At 40.4% G+C, this 17,708-nt stretch overlaps 2 protein-coding genes and 1 long non-coding RNA gene across 3 annotated transcripts in view; all 3 read left to right on the top strand.

The window, feature by feature from the left end:
• Positions 1-2,592: 2,592 nt before the first annotated feature.
• On the top strand, positions 2,593-3,938 carry LOC115392168 (uncharacterized). The gene is made up of 3 exons (XR_003931825.1): positions 2,593-2,706; positions 3,361-3,426; positions 3,692-3,938. It is a non-coding gene; the product is annotated as an uncharacterized LOC115392168 (long non-coding RNA).
• A 1,160-nt stretch (positions 3,939-5,098) lies between these two features.
• steep1 (STING1 ER exit protein 1) lies at positions 5,099-6,685 on the top strand. Its single transcript, XM_030096106.1, has one exon. It carries the CDS (start codon positions 5,216-5,218, stop codon positions 5,891-5,893), a length of 678 nt encoding a protein of 225 aa, XP_029951966.1. The 5' UTR covers positions 5,099-5,215; the 3' UTR covers positions 5,894-6,685.
• A 1,584-nt stretch (positions 6,686-8,269) lies between these two features.
• Positions 8,270-17,708, top strand: part of nup93 (nucleoporin 93) — a 29,465-nt gene continuing 20,026 nt past the window's right edge. The window contains 3 exon segments of the mRNA XM_030096709.1: positions 8,270-8,401; positions 9,707-9,886; positions 10,155-10,272. Coding sequence (XP_029952569.1) covers positions 9,708-9,886; positions 10,155-10,272 — 297 coding nt within the window. The 5' untranslated portion in view covers positions 8,270-8,401; position 9,707.

Here is a 17,708-nt window from a genome sequence, read left to right as displayed (position 1 = left end):
GTTTTTAAAGATCTGTCTTGCAAGCCTGTTCATAGAACTGTTGAAATTCACTTCACAACAAAGTAAAATGGTGTATCAAGAGTTGTGCAAAGCCAGTACCTGTGGCACCAGCTCATTCATTCAGAGTTCAGTGTCTGCTGCACCGGCTGCTGCACACATTTTGTTGTTCTCCACCGTTCCTCAAATGCCAGCTGTTTTCATTGAAACATATTATCATAACTAATAAGGGTTTTATTTTGCATAAATGCCAATTTGTTCTCTTTTGTCACATCCTTTCTGTATACTATAGCAAATGTGCTTTCTGTTATTTTATTCAGGCTGTTCTGTGTGGAATTTGCATGACCTCCTTGTGCATTTCCTTTGGTGTCCTCAGTCCAGAAACATGTCTTTGAGGCTAAATATGCGACCATAAATAAAAACGAGGTATGATTTTTTTTTTTCTGCGATGGACCTGCTGCCAGTTGCATCAACCATTGTTTGTTATAATTAGCCCCAACAACCCATGAGCCCAAATACGATAAAGTGGTTTAGAGGATCAGTTGATGGATTTTTCATCAGATTTAGGCAAAGCTCAAATGTCTATTTTTATTCCTGCAAGATAATCTGAGGCAAAGTCTGAACCAGCAGATGAAGTTAAGTCCTCACAAGTTGATCATGACTCACTTAAAGAAATCCATATACTAACTGTGCTATCTTTTGTCTTTTCAAATATCAATAAACCTTTCCCAAAACACATCCAAACACAACCAAAAAGCACTATAGAGTGCCATCGTGTGGCCATCAGACTACATAACGCTTCCCTGTCAATAGTCTTTTTACTGTCAAGCCATTCTCCATTCATGTATTAGTCTCCATTGAGCCTTATGTATATTATTATTAATTATTTATTCTTTATTTTAACTGATTTGATGTCCTAACATTCTGTTCTGGGATTAATGTTTATTTATTATTTATTTATTTAACATTTATTTATAGAGGAGTATGAGAGTGGATTTCAAGGAGGCATCAAAAGTTGAAATTTTTTTTAAATTATTTTTGTAGTTGATTTTGTAGTAGCTACAGCTCATTTTCTTTATTTCACTATTAAACTGCCATTATGTCTGTTTATACTAATATAACTATAGCTGGTACTGATAAGTAGTAGTAGATTTAGAGCTTTATGTTATATTAGGAATCTTGTCGCGTCTCGTGTGCGCCCGAGTCGCTCTCTAAAGCGTTTTTTCCTACAGCGCGTGGTGCGTTCAGGACGGGCGCAAAGAGCGAAGCAGCCGAGCGCAGAGCAGCACGAGGAAGAGCAGCGAGCACGCCTCTGACGTGTGTGTGTGCCGTGTGCACAAACCCAAAAACTCCAGGAAGCACAACAAAAGAGAAGAATGACTGTTTTGATTTCTTGATCCAAATGAAAGAAATACATTGGTAAATAGATAGATAGATAGAAAGATAGATAGATAAATGCAGTTTGATGACAATAAAACACTTAATGTCCTTTATCAAAGAGTGAGTTATGAGAAGTTTTCAACCTGCTACAGTTGCAACAAAATCAGTGAGGTGTGTGTCTGATTCAGACTGAACACATTCATGTGGAAAAAAAAGTGATCACTTTACATGTTCCGCTGGATCATCAGGACAAGTTGCTTTACAAACTACAGTTTGCGATGACGATTAACACCTTTTCATGTTTAGTTCACACTTTAAAACCAAACTGAGATTAAAATATGAAAAAATAAATAAATAGGAAAGTATTTCTGACATTAACATTCACAAACAGCAACTTGAAGTGCAAGCCCAGTGTTTATTTATGCTTGTCCAATAAAAACATACTGAGATTAGAACATCTAATTGACTTAACCATTAAAATAACGCTGAAAACTGTCATTCTGGAAATCTGTCAATATTAATATTCTCTACTGACGCCAGTGAAAAATAAGCTAGAGTTGCTTTAATCAATATACTGCTAACAGATTAAGAAGAAACAGTGGGAGATATTGATTTATTTTATACAATTCCTTTTTTTTCTTAAACTTCCATAAAAATATGTCAAGAATATATCATTTCCTGTTAGGCCGTGTGCAATTTCTTCTGAGTACAGGACTGTAAAAAAGCAGTTAAGATACTGTATTGTCATGTGAGACAGTCTGTGCCGTTTAGTGTTTCCTCTTTTCAGTATGTTTGTACCAAACTGTTCTCTTCCATGTGTCCTAATGATTCATTCTGTCCTGTGAATACTTCATTATCAATCAATCAATCAATCAATCAATCAATCTTTATTTATAATGTGCTTTTCATATTACAAAAAACATTGTAAAGTGCTTTACAATATTAAAAACAAAAATCAATATATAATAATAAAATAACATTTTATTCAGAGTTTGATTTTTCTCTGCACGGTAAAAAAAAATTTGGTCTTATGTAGTAAAACCTGCCCCGGCCTGGGAATGTGTGTGTCCTCGTTATTGGTAAGATAAACCACACTGTGTGAATTGCTTTGTAATGCTTGTAATGTTTGCCCGCGTTCAGCGTGACAGACGCATTTTGCACACGGAGCTGTTGTTGCCTGGACAGTATAAAACGGCCGCTTCTCCAGCCTACAGTCACAACTCACTGACTCCTTCCAGGAAGAACACACCTCACCAGCAGCTCCTCTCTCCGTGGACCAACAAGCCAACTGCTGAGACATGGACCCCTGCCAGTGCAAGTGCAAAAAGGGTGAGTATTGTTCTCTCTGCGTGGTAGGGATGCACGATAACAGTTTTTAAAACCGATACTGATAACCGATAACTTTCAGCTCCTAAAGGCCGATACCCATAACCCATCACCCATAACACATAACACACACATATACCTAAGATCATGTAATCAATACTACGAAAAAAAACGAAAACAGTTTTGACTCTTTAAATGAAGACATTCATTTTTCCAATGAAAAACTTTTAGCAAGCCTCTCAAACATTTTCTTAAGGCAATCAAACAAACCTCCTGATATCTGACATCAACTTAAGTGAGGTGCATTACTTGTTGATATAAACAATGAAGGCCCCTTGAACTGATGCAAATAAATGCATCAGGATTACAAACTGGAAAAGTGCAAAAAAAATTCAAAATGTAAATTCCCCGTTCCCTCGTTTGCGAAACGTTCTTTCGACTTTTATAAGTTCATGTTTCTATTTTTCTTGTGTAATGTGGAAAAATAGTGCTGACAAAAATATGTTATCGGGGCTTGTCGTCATGATATTGGACTTCTTGGAATTACATCATAATTTCCTGTTATCGGCCCAAAAGTTATCGTGCACCCCTACTGCATGGCTTTGGTTTGTTCACATTTTAACTTTTGGAACTGACCGTGTGTCTCCTATTTTTCAGCTGAATGCTGCAGATGTGACTCATGCTGCTGTTGCTGCGATTGTTGCTGCAGCAAATGCAAGAAGAGTAAGTGGAACCCAGGCCTCTGATCCTCTGTTTGAAACCCATTCAATGTTAAATCTCGAGACGAATGTAAACTTTGAGGATTGATTTTAGGCCTGTATGCATGACACTCAACAGGTGGATGCACTTGACTTAATTGCAGTGGTTTTGTGTAATCTGAAACATGAAGATGTTTTGAGCCTGACCAGCAGTTTGGCCCAAATCTGACATGTCTTTAATCAAAATGGTCTCATATGCATTTCACGTCTCACAATCTGTGTCTTTCCAGGCTGCTGCCCATGCTGCCCACCCGGGTGCAGCAAATGTGCCTCTGGCTGTGTGTGCAAAGAGAAGACATGCAATTCCAGCTGCTGCTGATGACCGTCCTGCAGCACCAGCACATCCCTGCCGCCATGGTGGAGCACTTTGAATCAACATGACCATGATGGAGCACTTTATATGAATATGGCCTGATACATTTACATTTGTATGGATTATCTGTGTTGTATTCACAGTGCAAATAAACATTTTTGATAATTCCATTTGGTTTGAGTGTCTTGAAGCCCTTAGGTTGACCTCATTCAATCCAGAATGAATGCAACTTCAGCTTCCCTGGGCCTGATGCTGTGAGGTTGACGACTTAAAGTCTCTCCTCCAGAGGAAGGGTGCAAAGATGAAACTGTAGGCCTGTTCAGATAAACTCGTCTTGTTTCAAAGCAGATTCCAGCCAAGCTTGGTCATGAAAATGAAACTTTATGGGTTGAAGGACCTTACAAGGATTCCATTTGACTGTCTGATACTGCAACTTTAACTCTTGAATCTGATGAAAAATGTATTTTAAGTACTGTTAATTACAGACTTTACACATTAGGATGAGCCATCACAATCAAATGGCTTTTCAAATCCAACTGACTCATAACCAGAGTAAGTATTCAGATTGGCTTCAATAAGGCATTTGCAATGGGGGCATTCAATCCAAAGGGTTTCTCATTTACACTGCCACTTCAGATGTGTAAGTGTTATAGAAAGTATGAATCCTAAACTGTTCCCCAAGGTAATAAACTACCCTGAATTTTTTAAGTGCTGGATAATTCATTGCAATTGAATTCAATTGTATTCAGAAAATATGTTCACAATACAATTTCAGAAGGGGTAGACACTCCTGAACCTCCAGGACTGCCTTCCTGCATGGTTTCAATGTGCTCTCCAACACACCTGACAGACTCCCTCAGCAGACTATTTTCAGAGCGTCAAGAAACACTCAGGGAAGTCAGGTGTGTTGGAGCAGAGGAGCATTGAAAACTAGGAATGCCACCCATTCAAAAGGAATTCCACAAGTAAACAAACGTGCATCAAACATGAATGTTATCGAAAAACAACCTTGCAAGTTTCGATATCAAATCAAATTTTTATAGATTTAGGATTTTCAATAGTAGCAAAGCAAAGTGCGACATGGTGCAATTTGTACTGTAATGACTTAGTTGATACAAAAGTTAAATACACATACTAAAAATAATACTTTATCACAGTACTGTGTACTTTGTTACTTACATTCTTGCTTATTTCCGTAAAAGAAATTATGATACTTCGTAATATTGTGCTCAAAACAGAAAGAATCACAGAATGCAATGGAAAAAATAAGTCGGAACTAAAAGGAGACTCACGTTTCTGACAGGGAACTTAACCGTGACGTACACAGGAAGTGTGTCGTATTTGTTGTTCAGCGCTACGTTCTTAGAAGCGGTAATCTTTGTGCGTTTTTTCTTCTTTTTTAATATTTAAAGAACATTTTATAAAGTTTACGTGTCGGGAGATGCCGAAGGTCGTGTCCAGGAGCGTGGTGTGCTCGGACACCAGGGACCGGGAGGAGTACGACGACGGGGAGAAGCCCCTCCATGTGTACTACTGCCTGTGCGGGCAGATGGTTCTGGTCCTGGACTGCCAGCTGGAGAAGCTCCCCATGAGGCCCCGGGACCGGGCCCGGGTCATCGACGGGGCCAAACACGCGCACAAGTTCTGCAACGTGGAGGATGACGAGAGCGCGTACATCAAGCGGGCCGAGGGAATCGAGCGGCAGTACCGCAAGAAGTGCGGGAAGTGCGGCCTGCTGCTCTTCTACCAGCACCAGGAGAAGAACACCGCCGCCACCTTCATCGTGGACGGAGCCGTGGTCAAGTTCGGACAGGGCTTCGGCAACACCAGCGTGTACAGCCAGAAGCAGCCGGAGGCGCCCAAGAAGGTGCGGGTGATGATGACCAAGCGCACCAAGGACATGGGCAAGTTCAGCTCCGTCACGGTGTCCACCATCGACGAGGAGGAGGAGGAGATCGAGGCCAGGGAGGTGGCGGACTCCTACGCTCAAAACGCCAAAGTGATCGAGAAGCAGCTGGAGAGGAAAGGCATGAGCAAGAGGAGGCTGCAGGAGCTGGCCGAGCTGGAGGCCAAGAAGGCCAAGATGAAGGGCACGCTCATTGATAATCAGTTCAAGTAGAGACGGATGAAGTGGGACCCTGGGGGAAGCTTCTCAGGGATGGGACACTGTGTGGAGTGTTTGAAACAAAGGACTGCTGATTTGTTTAGTTGTTTATATAAGAACTTTGACCTTGGTCCTAAATGTAAGGCCTTTTATGTTGTAAAGATATTGACAGCTCAAATAAAAAGCTTTGGTATTCTTTTAAAGCAGTTATTCTGTTTTTCATATTGATCCAGCTTCTTTTCTGTTTAGTCCAACTGAAAGATAAATTCTCCTCGGCCGGTTTGCTCTGTTAATATTTGTTCCATCCATCTTTGAGTCTCGAGAAGAAGAAAAGAAAGGAAAACATTAACAGGAATGTTCCCAGACCTGGGAGTTTTCTGTCTGCTCACGGTCTGTTCCTGAACACTGAGTGATGTACAGTGAAGTATTCACACTTCATTTTTGACAATCAAAAGAGAGTGAAATGAGATTTTACTTGAAGTATCAAGTGGTGATTGCATAATTGACAAACTCAACTTAGTAGAGGAGTCGCATTCAACCCAGCTTGAGCTCACTGGGGCTGAAGTGGTGAAACGAGAGCCTACATGATGGTAATTCCACATTTTAATTTTACAGCAAAATAATGAAATGTTTGAATTGAATAGTATTTTTCTAACAAAACTTACTGTAACCAACTTTAAATTTCTCATGAGAAGCTTAAGTGATCTGAAATGTGAAACTTTCAGTCCAGGTTCATGCTTAGAAGAACACTATTGCAAATATTACCCCTATACTGCTGTACAATTTGCTGGTGTCCTGACAAAGCACAGACTAGTGCTTTTTCTCTTCATAAGCTGTTGTGCTCATTAAATTACTGCATGTACAGTACACACTTTGTCTCAGAATCAAAGGAGAGGATACCTAAATTAATGTGTAAACTGGTTTCGCTTTCCGTACATGGTGTTATTTAGTGGTTTTACTCTGCTATCTCTGAACAGTGACCTTGGCAAAGAACACTTTCCATTTCTATTTCTCCCACATCTGTTATTGGTCGTGTGAACCTGCACCATCTCTCAGCGTGTGATATTACAAAACATGTCTTGTGAAACTCTTAAGGCAGTTATTTCCCTTAATGAACCAAGAGTAAAAAACAAAGCACTTAGGTTACATATAAAATTGTCATAACATCGTCATGTCGACTTGTGGTGTCTGATTCACTCCAAATTCCTGCAGAGCTGTATAGCAGATAGTCAACAGTTTCCTGAGTCTTTAAACGTTTCAGTCTGGTTCTATAGGTGAACCAATCATGAGCAAGACTGAGGAAATGGACAAGAAGACCATCATCGACACCCTCCAAGAGGAGGGAAGCCTTAAAGGTTCATAGCAAACAAAGCTGTTTTTCACAGAATTCTGCTTCCAAGCATAATGATGGGCAGGTTAAGGAGGGAAAAGTGTGATAACAGAAAAGTCCTTATTTTCGCAATCCTTTTTTGATTTGAATTACTGCAATTAATCAACTTTGAAAGATATTCTCATCATTAAGATGCACCTACATACATAGACACGTTTTTCACAGATAATGCTGAATCTTTGTGATAGTTTCACAGTGGTAACGGTGAGCATTCTTGTCTCAGAACAGTAATTTTGTGGGTTCTAGGAGGGGCCATACTGTTCTGTGTGGAATTTGCATGATCTCCTTGTGCATTACCTTTGGTGTCCATAGTCCAAAAACATGTCTTTGAGTCTAAATATGTGACCATAAATCAAAACTCAATGTCATTTTCTATTTTTCTGCGATGGACTTGCTAAACGTTGCATCAATCATTGTTCGTTATGATTGGCCTCAATAACCAAATAAGATAAAGTGGTTTAGAAGATCAACTGATGGATTTTTCATCAGATTTAGACAAAACTCAAAGGTCAGTTTTTTTCTTGCCAGATAGTCTGAGCCAAAATCTGAACCAGCAGATGAAGTTAAATCCTTTCAAGTTGACCATGACTCACTTAAAAACAATCCAATGTACCTGCGCTGTCTTTTGTCTTTAAAAATATCATTAAACCTTTACCGAAACACATCCTAACTCAACCAAAATGCAGTACAGAGTGCCATCATGTGGCCATCAGACTACATAACTCTTCCCTGTAAATAGTCTTTTTACTGTCAAGCCAGTCCCCATGCATATATTAGTGTCCATTAAGCCTTATATACATTAATATCACTTATTTGTTCTTTATTGTAACTTGTTTAATGCCCAAACATTCTATTCTTTTATGTGTATTCTGTGTGAATTTCCTATTGCATTGTGTTTGTATCCAGTGGATGGCGGTACGTCCAAGTAATTTCACTGGTAACTCTGCTTTTAAAACCACCGAAGAAGTAAATCGTGTGACGTATTTCATGCGTCGTCCAATCAGAGTCCAGCTTTGAAGTGCCGGGTCGTCTGGATAATGTGTACCAAACGCTGAAAAAGTGATAGTAAATAGAATACAGTTTCTCCAGAGGAGCAAGGTCAAGAATACTCTTTTGTCCGTCGCACAGAGCAGGTATGAGATGTGTCCATATTAAATGTAGAAATTATAAAACAAAATGTGAGCATGTGAGGGACCATTAGCAAGCTAGCTACTAGCCGACTACATTCATTGAACATGGAGCTAAACAGTAGCATGCTAATGACGCTGAAAGTGTGTTGCAAGTTGTTCAAACACGTTGTTGTCGTGGGTTGTATCACGTCTGGTCCCAGCAGATGAAACACACTTCATAACGGCCATTTGGAGGTCACGGCTAAAGTGATGTTCTGACTCTGACAGCATGCTAACGCTAAAGCTAACGGGTCCATGCGCGCGCTGCCCGTGTTGATATCAGCTGCTTGTTGATATCTGTGAACAGAATGCAAGAGCCTTAATGAATAGAAGCTTTTTATGCGACGTGCAACGGAACTGAAGAGCCTGCAAGCCTTATTCCTCATTCCAAGTAAAGATCTATTATTTACACAGTGTAATCGGTTGCAATCACCCAAATGTAACACGTCTATGCTTTGATAAACGTGTAGTTTCTTGTCGGAGGACAACCAGTCAAACAGGTGGAATCCAGTGTGTGAGCTGTCATTGATATGTTTTGTGCTCTGCTGAAGCATCGGGAGATGTAAATGTCCATCAGAGGGCAGAGAGCAGCCTACAATCTCCTGTGCTGCTGCCCTCTGTAGCCTCCTGCTCTCTGCCTCAGTGCTGCTCCCATAATGTTATGGCAATTGGTATGATAGAGATTTCGTAGTTTTACTCTGGTATATTATAACAAATGGACTGCTAGAATAAATCTAACGGGGTTTTTTTTCTGATTTATAGCATTGCACTGAAAACACCTCAAAATTTGGGGCTTGTGCTGATTTTCACATCCATCCATTTTCAAATAGATGCTGATTTTATGTGTTATCATATTTAATTCCTTTATTCTTGTTTTCATCAATCCTACACACCATGTGGTGGTGGTGGTGGGTATATGAAATGTTAGCACTTTCACTGAGAGCAGAGCCATTAATTCAACATTATGTCTTAAGTAAAAGCACTCGTCGTAGTATATTGTTTTATTTAGCTATGATCAAGTTCTTCTATGGCTCCGCTTGTTTTGTCAAATTTTATCCTTGAATACACTAGTCACTTGTCCACATTTTGTCAGAAAACTATTCATTGTGCATTTATCTTTATAATTGTCTTTCTGATTGGAGTTTTTGTGAGGAAATTATTTTTTGCCTTTTTGGCCATCACAGTATAGAAGGGCAAAGCACAAACTTCCAGTATTATGAACAAGTAAAACAGCCGACTTGTTGTAATCCCTCTCTGTCTGTGTAGCAGGATGGACGCTGAGGGCTTCGGAGAGCTGCTGCAGCAAGCAGAGCAGCTGGCCGCTGAGACAGAAGCTGTGTCTGAGCTGCCGCATGTTGAGAGAAACCTTCAGGAAATCCAGCAGGCGGGAGAGAGGCTTCGGTCTCGCACACTGACCCGTACCTCACAGGATGCAGCAGATGTGAAAGCGTAAGGAACATGTCATAAACACTCATTTGTTTGTGTGCATGTTTTGTGAAAGAGTCATTTTTTTTTCCTGATTAAAATAAACTGTGTACGTTTAGATTTTGTATAACTAACCATATCCCTGTAGGTCTGACCTCATCTGCACCATTGTTCCTGGATGCGAATCCTTGTTTGCCCTCTAGTGGTTTCTGAGCAGAACAGCAGGGTTTTTTTTTTTTGTAGTTGTGACCTCAGTTGTCCTCACCATTTTTATTTATCCCATCACTTTTAGGTCAATCCTCCTCGGTTCCAGAGGTTTAGACATCTTCCACATTTCCCAGAGGTTGGAGAGTCTAAGTGCTGCAACCACTTTTGAGCCCCTGGAGCCAGTCAAAGACACAGATATACAGGTGCGAATGACATTAAAAGTCAAGTTTCTTACAAAATGTGGCAGTTTAAAGTGAAAATGATTGGTTAATAGTGACTCGTGGGTGTGGAGATTGAACATGTTGCACGCATGAAAGCTTCACTAGCAGATTTTGTTTTATAGAATATACACAAATATATATGGGTGGTAAAGATGTGATTGTGTTGGTCAGTTGTGTGTCTTGTTTTAAAGCTTGTTAGAATTTTTTATCCTTCCTTTCTTTTGTTTTTCCTCCCACACGGGACCATTTTCTCGTTATATGCATTCTGGGTGCCGTGTTTGCATCATAAACATTTTGAATGGGCTACATGGTGTCTGCATTGCTGAATAGCTCTCAGCCTTTTCTATCAGTGCAGCTTTGTTGCATTTCTTTGAGCGCAGTTTCACCTGGAAGCGAGCAAGAACGACCGCCTGTGTCATGACTTTCTTCAGAATATAGTCCAGTGTGAATTTACAGTGGAGGGCTCGAACATCGCCGTGACTTGTGGTTAAGTTTCTGTGGAGGTTCACGTCAGCATTCTCCACAGTAAAGATCAGTCCTTCGATCTCGTGTGAGGAGGGACTGCAGTTGAGTGTGGTGGTAATTTAAAATATCAGCATGTTTGTCTGTGTTTTGAACTGTTTATAAGCTAAATGATATGTTCCAGTTTTATTTTATTTCTGTGTTTTTTTTAATGTGATTCTACTTTTTTGTGCATGTCTGAGGTTATCTTGTATGTGGGCAGTCTCAACTCTGAATGGAGTCTGATAAAATGCCTGAGGTGATGCCACTTGAGTAAGTATTAGTTAGAACTAAAGTGCACAAGTTTGAAAACTGAAGAAACAGTGTGGGTGTGAAATTACAAGGGAGTGAGTTTCCTAGACCTCTGTGAAGCTCGCTGCTCTATTTTGCTCCAGGCAGCCGGCTCAGGGATTTGCTTTGTGGGACTTGAATGTAAAAGAAAGTGTTCACACAGGGCTCATCGGGAGAAATGTAAACTGCTGGTTTTGATCCATATAAAACCTCAACTAGTGGTGCTGCATTTATTTTAATTAGCCGTGAATCTGCCAAAGTGCATTTCTGAGTCTGCATAGCACCTTCTTTCATCATTGAGCAGCTACTTTTATTGCTGTCTTCCTCTGGTTCAAAGTGGATTCTGGTCTTTTCTGAGCATCTTTCTGTTTTTACTTCCTGCCCTGCTTCACCCTCTCGACATATCTTTTCCGCCACTCTCTCGCTCTCCAACTTCTTTCTGGTATTTTCAGTGGCTGCAGTCACACCGTGCCTCAGCCGTTTGTGTCCAAACCATTGCTGTTGTCTCGCGCTCTTGCCATACAGCTGAAAGTTGTTTTTTATTTATTTATTTTTTTTCATATCCACTCTTCTGTTTTATTGACATCTCTTCTTGGTCAGCCGGATGTGTGCCGGCCTGGGTAGGTTAGATTGACTGGAACAGCACTTAGCCTCTGGCATTCACTCTCCTTTTCCCTCTCTGGTCTTGCTTTACCCCACCCTAATTGATAAAAGAAAAGAAGAAAATGTAATATAAAGTTTCATTTTGAAGAGAATTTCACCAAAGGCGCATCTCCGTTAAAGCAATCACTTCTCATGCATTTGGTGATATTGAAAGAAAAGCCTACTAGGATCTTGCCATCTGATCTGAATTAATGCTATTGTTTTATAGGCTTGCTTCTTGCTTGTTATTTAATCTATCTACAACATATATAACATATTTGGTCAGCCTCAACGCACTTGTAGAAAGATAAAAGCATAATGGGGCCGGGTTCATTATGCCTTCCTCTCTTTGTTTTTATGGCGTCCCACATCCTGTATATATTAATAGTTCATTAGAAATATTAAAATCCCAAACTATGCCCTTTGAAATGACAATGGAGTCAAATCACCATGTCTCCAGCAGTGTTAAATAACCAGCGTACAGATGTTTGTAGTTTCCTGGCCGCTCACCGTGTTTGACCCGAGCCGGTCTGACAGAGGTGAGCTCGCCTTTAATAAGCCATCTGCTGGCCACTTGGGGATTTGTGTTTTAATGAAGATCACAGGATCGTTTACACACAGTTGACTCTAATTGCAAATTGTGACTAATTGTGGGTCTAATCTAGCCGAGTCTGTTTGGCTTTGTGGCAGCCGGTTAAAAACAAAAACAAAATGCAGCACTGTCAGGAGGCTCGTTCAGTCACGAAGCAGGAGGGGAATTTTTGTCTGCAGGTAGAACCACCGAGGGAAGAGCAAGGTGTGGTCTGGATCTGCTCTGCCTGCTGCTTTTTGTTTCCTTCTTTCCTCCAACAAATCTCCGTTTAACACACTGCAGGGGGAGTGTCTGTCACTGCGTGTCACACTGAGGAGAAAACAGGTTAATTGGTGCTGAGATATTGCGAGACGTCATCTCAGTACATTAATTAGCAGCAGGCGAGCAGCTCGCCTTTAATCCAGGCAGAACCAAAGACACAGTCACAACCCCGGGTCCTGTTTTTGGCCATGTGGTGCTAACTGAAGGGTTTTAATTTGTTGACCGAACGGAGTGTAAACATCACCAAACCCCAGGTAAATAAATCAGAAACACCAGCTGCTTTCAAAAGGTAGAGAACGTAACACGACACTGAAACACGGGCGAAAAGATTACTGGCAGACCCGTAAGCTTCAGCACGAAGTCATATTGTGAGGAGGAGCTTTTGAGATCATGAACTCTGGAGGTTGCGGACACTGTTACCTTTTACACACCAGAGTTTTCTTAATCATCTGAAGAAAGACAGATTTTTATATCTTTTTGCCATGTTTCCAAATACAACAAAAAGTGTATTTTAGTTGCAATAAAATGACTGAAAATATGCACAGATGTATGTAACATACAATTCTCCATTGTGACATGCACTTCCTGTGTCTAACTCATCACGGCAGCACCGTGATGGAGAGTGTGTAAAAATGATGCAGCCTAAGCTGTCTGCGAAACCTCAACAGTCCTCAATTTCCTCTGACAGCAACTCTCATGGCGACGGCAAGTAGGGAAAAAAAAGAAATTTGATTATGAAAACTACTGCTTCCAGCATGCATTAAGAAAAATCACCTCTAATCGATAACTGAGACAACTGTGTTCTTAAATTTTCTCGAGGCTGCTGCCTTGTTTGGAGATGTAATGTGAAGAGACTGGGGTCTGCGTGCTGGATGAAGTAATGTGCACCAGAACATAAAAAACCTAAAACGCAGGAAATAAAGTGTTGTTTCCATGTTCTAGTCATTACCGGGGCCTCCAGAAAAATGACTTTACTACTGTCTATCATCAAGATTCATCAGCATGTCACACATTTTTATCCTGAGCTTCTCAGTGCTGGCAAAAAGCAGCAAGAGCAAGGAAATACTGCACCTTTTTGACAATTCTACAGCTGAAAATGCCAATAATAGCCAGTCAAAATGATCACAAAAGGGTTATAATGCTGTAATGGAGGGTTGTGGATCGCTCAGGGACTTTCATGTGATCGAATACGGCCTGCTGAAAAAAGTTCATTCCCTTTGATTCAATAGGAATCAAGCAGTTACATATTGGGTTTTTTTTGTTGTTTTTTTTTTTGTTGTTGTTTTTTTTTTTTTTTTTTTGGAACAATCTGCGTAGTGTTAAAAATTGGGCGCCAGTGTGTATTTCATATGTCCCAGGGACCTTGTGCCCCTAGAGCCTGGTCTAAAAGGCGTGGTCAGTGCAAAGGAGAAGATTTGAATCTTTTAATTATTTGGGGAGTTTGTTACCAGCAGCTCTTTGTTTCACTCGATCCGCTTGAAGTCGCCACGAGCTTCAAAAAGCTCCATTAATCCTGCTCTGCATTTTATGAGTGACGTCCCTGTAACCAGTTTCTCTTCAGCGCTCAGGAGATGCACCAACATTTCTGGTTTGGTACTTTAAACAGTACCCCACAAATTGCTGCATATTGCGAGTGAGTCAAAGTGTTCAACAACCCTGTGGGGTTTTAAATGCTGCTGGAGTACGAAGCCCTTTGTGCTGGTCAGTACACTGGAGCTTATTTTATTTTAATGTCCTGGCAAGATGTATCCAGGCTCAACATGTCACATTAACTCCCTGAAATTCATTCTCAACAAAGTGGCAGCAGATCTTGGGGGTCACGTCAGGTTAATGTCCATGAGTTTTACTTGTTCTTCTCTTTGTTATACCCAAAATAAAATGATTTTGGACTCACATGTTTTTGTCTGTTTAGACCAGAGAAATCAAACATTAGGTGTGTGGCCCAAAACCAGCCTTAAGAACCCACCGAGCGAATTGTAAAGATTGTGAAGGAACCAATGAATTTTTAACACAGAGCTGAGATTCCGGTGATGCTGCCATGAAAACTAGCAGGAGCCTCAAAGCCTGACTGTCAGGGTGAGTTTATAGAAACTTGCAAATTGCAACAGTCAGAGATGTTTTTGGGATATTTCACTGTATTTAACGTAGCTAAAATGGGCTTTATGCTGAGATTGCAGTATTTTTTTGGTACTAATTGTTCAGATATGGGAAAATATCATCACGCACACTCTGTGCCAGTTGACAAATTGAATTTAAATGTTTTTATTTCACTATTCCATCATTCTGGCCCACTTAAGGTGAAACTGGGCTGCATACGACTCCTGTACGAAAAGTTTGGCACCAATGATTTAGGTGGACTCTAACTAGAACTCAATAACTTTGATACCAAGACTATTAAAGTCCTTGTAGATTATTAACTTCTATTGAGATGACTGTAGTTTTTTTCATGTTAATTGCTCCTTCAGCAACTTTATAGCTGAAACCATACAAGCCACAGAACAGGAGAGCTGCTGTGTGGGGAGGGACGAAATCAAAGGTTAATGACCAAGAGATGTTTGGGAAAAAAAACACATTAAAGCATTATTAAAGTCTGCACCTCATGCTACAAGTGCATTTAATTGTGGCCAAGTCCACTTCTGCAGGTTTAATCACAGATAATTTGCACACAAAGTGTAATGTACGCTGTAGCAGCGTCCTGCTTAATGGACTGGAGTGGCTGCAAATCCTCACAAAGTCTTAAATTTTCCTACATTTGTTTTTGTTTTTGTTTTTTTTTTTATATTTAAGAACAAAAGAATGTCTGCAATTATCGTATTGAGAACAGTGGGTTTGATCCACGATAAATGGCTGATTTCTTCTTTTGTATTCATTTTGCATGCTTTATTGGTGTTTGGTGTTCTACAGCACTGGCAAGTAATTGTTCATTTGTACTTTGTTATTAAAAAGACTAAAAGCAACACTGTCATGAATACCTCACTGATAATGGACTATGGAGAAAAAAAAAGTTCCACTGACAATAGTAAATTAGTTACAATTTGAATTGATTATTAGAGACAGGAAAGGGTTGCCTCTCCATGTTCTGATTACACAGAAATATGTCAATATAATGAGGCTGTGATGAGTTTAATGGTGCTATTGTGCTAACAGAACAATAATATTTCATCATAAAACAGGTTCTGTGGTCGGTTTAGACAGATTATTTCACGCTTCAAGGTTACGTAGTGATTTAGAAGGGGAAAAAAATGAAACAATGACATCTACTGCGTTTCATTTGCGTCAGTATTATCATTTTTTTTTTAGGCTTTAGAGTTACGCAGGTTTGTAGCTAAAATTTGCACAGATGTCCAGACTGATACTGAAACTGAATTCATCTCCAGTAGTGTGTAATGTGTTTGATTCATTGCTCTCTTTTGTATCTTTAAAATCGGTGTGTGTGTGAGAGCCCAGAGTCAGGCATGAGAATCCTGCACTGCTGAAATCGTCTCGCAGCATCACACAGTGATGCTTCTCAGTTTTATAGGAAAAAAAAAACACACACACACACAATTTTAAAGTGATGAACACAGCATGGATCTGTCATGTCTGACTGCTGCAGCACCGATCGAGCCGGCGATATCGCCGCATACCCGCCAACACGTGGACCCCCTCGGCTCCGTTTCACTCTATATCTTTGTGTTTATTTTAGCTTTGAAGGATATGGAGCAGTAGGAATCGGGGTGATCGAACCTGGTGGAGGAGACTCAAAGGAAACGCAAACGTGCAGCCATTATTTATGAATGTGTGTGTGTGTGTGTGTGTGTTTCTGCGTGAGTGAGCGGATGCATGCCTCCACGGCTCCTGTGCCGAACACACACACATTCGGAGGGCAGTGGTGTGTGAATGATGTGTCTGTATATATGGCTGAGCACAAATTAGTGAGGATCTTACTATAGAAGGCTGTATAGCCGGCGAGTCGCAGCGCGAGGGCGGCTCGTGGCGCAGACCAGACAAACAATGGGCAGCCGATTCACGTTTAAATAGCATTCCCTTTGGTTTGTCCACACTGATCAATGAAAAACTCTAAAATCTATTGACTTCAGGAAGAAAGATTTCAGGAAATCTCACTGTATTATAATCCTATTTCCTCAAATGTTACCATATCATCTGTTATTTATCATTTGAACATACGAATGGGAGGTGGAAACATTTCTTCTTTTTTTTTCCCCCACAATAAAAAAAATCCGCATCTGATTTGCTGTCAGGTATTTTAACAAAATCAACAAAGAAAGGGAATTATGAAATGACTGTTGGATGCTTAGGGGCTTTAATATCGACCTAAAAAGGCCACATATCACTGCGGGGAATTAAGAATACACCAGTAAATGTCTTTTTTGCAGCTGTAATATCATCATATTTGAAAAAGATAACAAACAGTTCTGTTCCACATCATTAAAAAATAAATCACTTGTGCTTCAAAATGAAGTGGATTCAGTTTTTTTTTTTTTTTTTTATCAATGTTTTTAAAATATAGACATAATTCTGCATTTAAGTTATTCATTTTTTGAATAGATCTCTTTTTCTTTTTGGTTTCGAGGTAGATCCAGACCCCTAAAATGTAACGCAGCGTGACGCGCTCATGTCCATATTTGCAGGCAGCCTTTTACCCTGTTCGGAGGCGGTGTTTGTAACGTATGTTCTTTGTGCCGGCTTGGAAACGCCGTGGGTCCCTGTTGTGCGCGTGCAGGTTATTTGTTCACGCCGCCATGCAATATTGCATATAGAGCAAATAAAACAAAGAGGAGGGAGAAACAAAGAGACGGAGGGGGAAAAAAAAAAAAACCTGAGAAGAGAGAAGCTTCGGAATCGCACAGCAATGCACAGAAACAGAAAACTGCACAAGTGGAGGCGAGGAGCAGAGCTGGTAGAAAAATGGCGACCGGTTGCAATTTTTTTTTTTTTTTTTTTTTTCATCTCTGTGTCCTCGTCTCACTTTTCACTGTTCCATCGTTCACTGCCAGCACTCTCACTCTCTCTCCTTTCCCTCAGCTCACCTCTCCTCGCTCGCTCGCAGCCGCTCTCTCTGCTTACTCTCCCCTTTCTCTTTCACATCACCTCCCTTCCTCTCATTCCCCCCCATTTGCATCCTCGCTCT

The sequence above is a fragment of the Salarias fasciatus genome, chromosome 7, assembly GCF_902148845.1.
Source record: "Salarias fasciatus chromosome 7, fSalaFa1.1, whole genome shotgun sequence".
Classification (NCBI taxonomy): Eukaryota; Metazoa; Chordata; class Actinopteri; order Blenniiformes; family Blenniidae; genus Salarias; species Salarias fasciatus.
The sequence above is the reverse complement of the archived record's forward strand: the minus strand, read 5'-3'. Positions and strand labels throughout refer to the sequence as shown.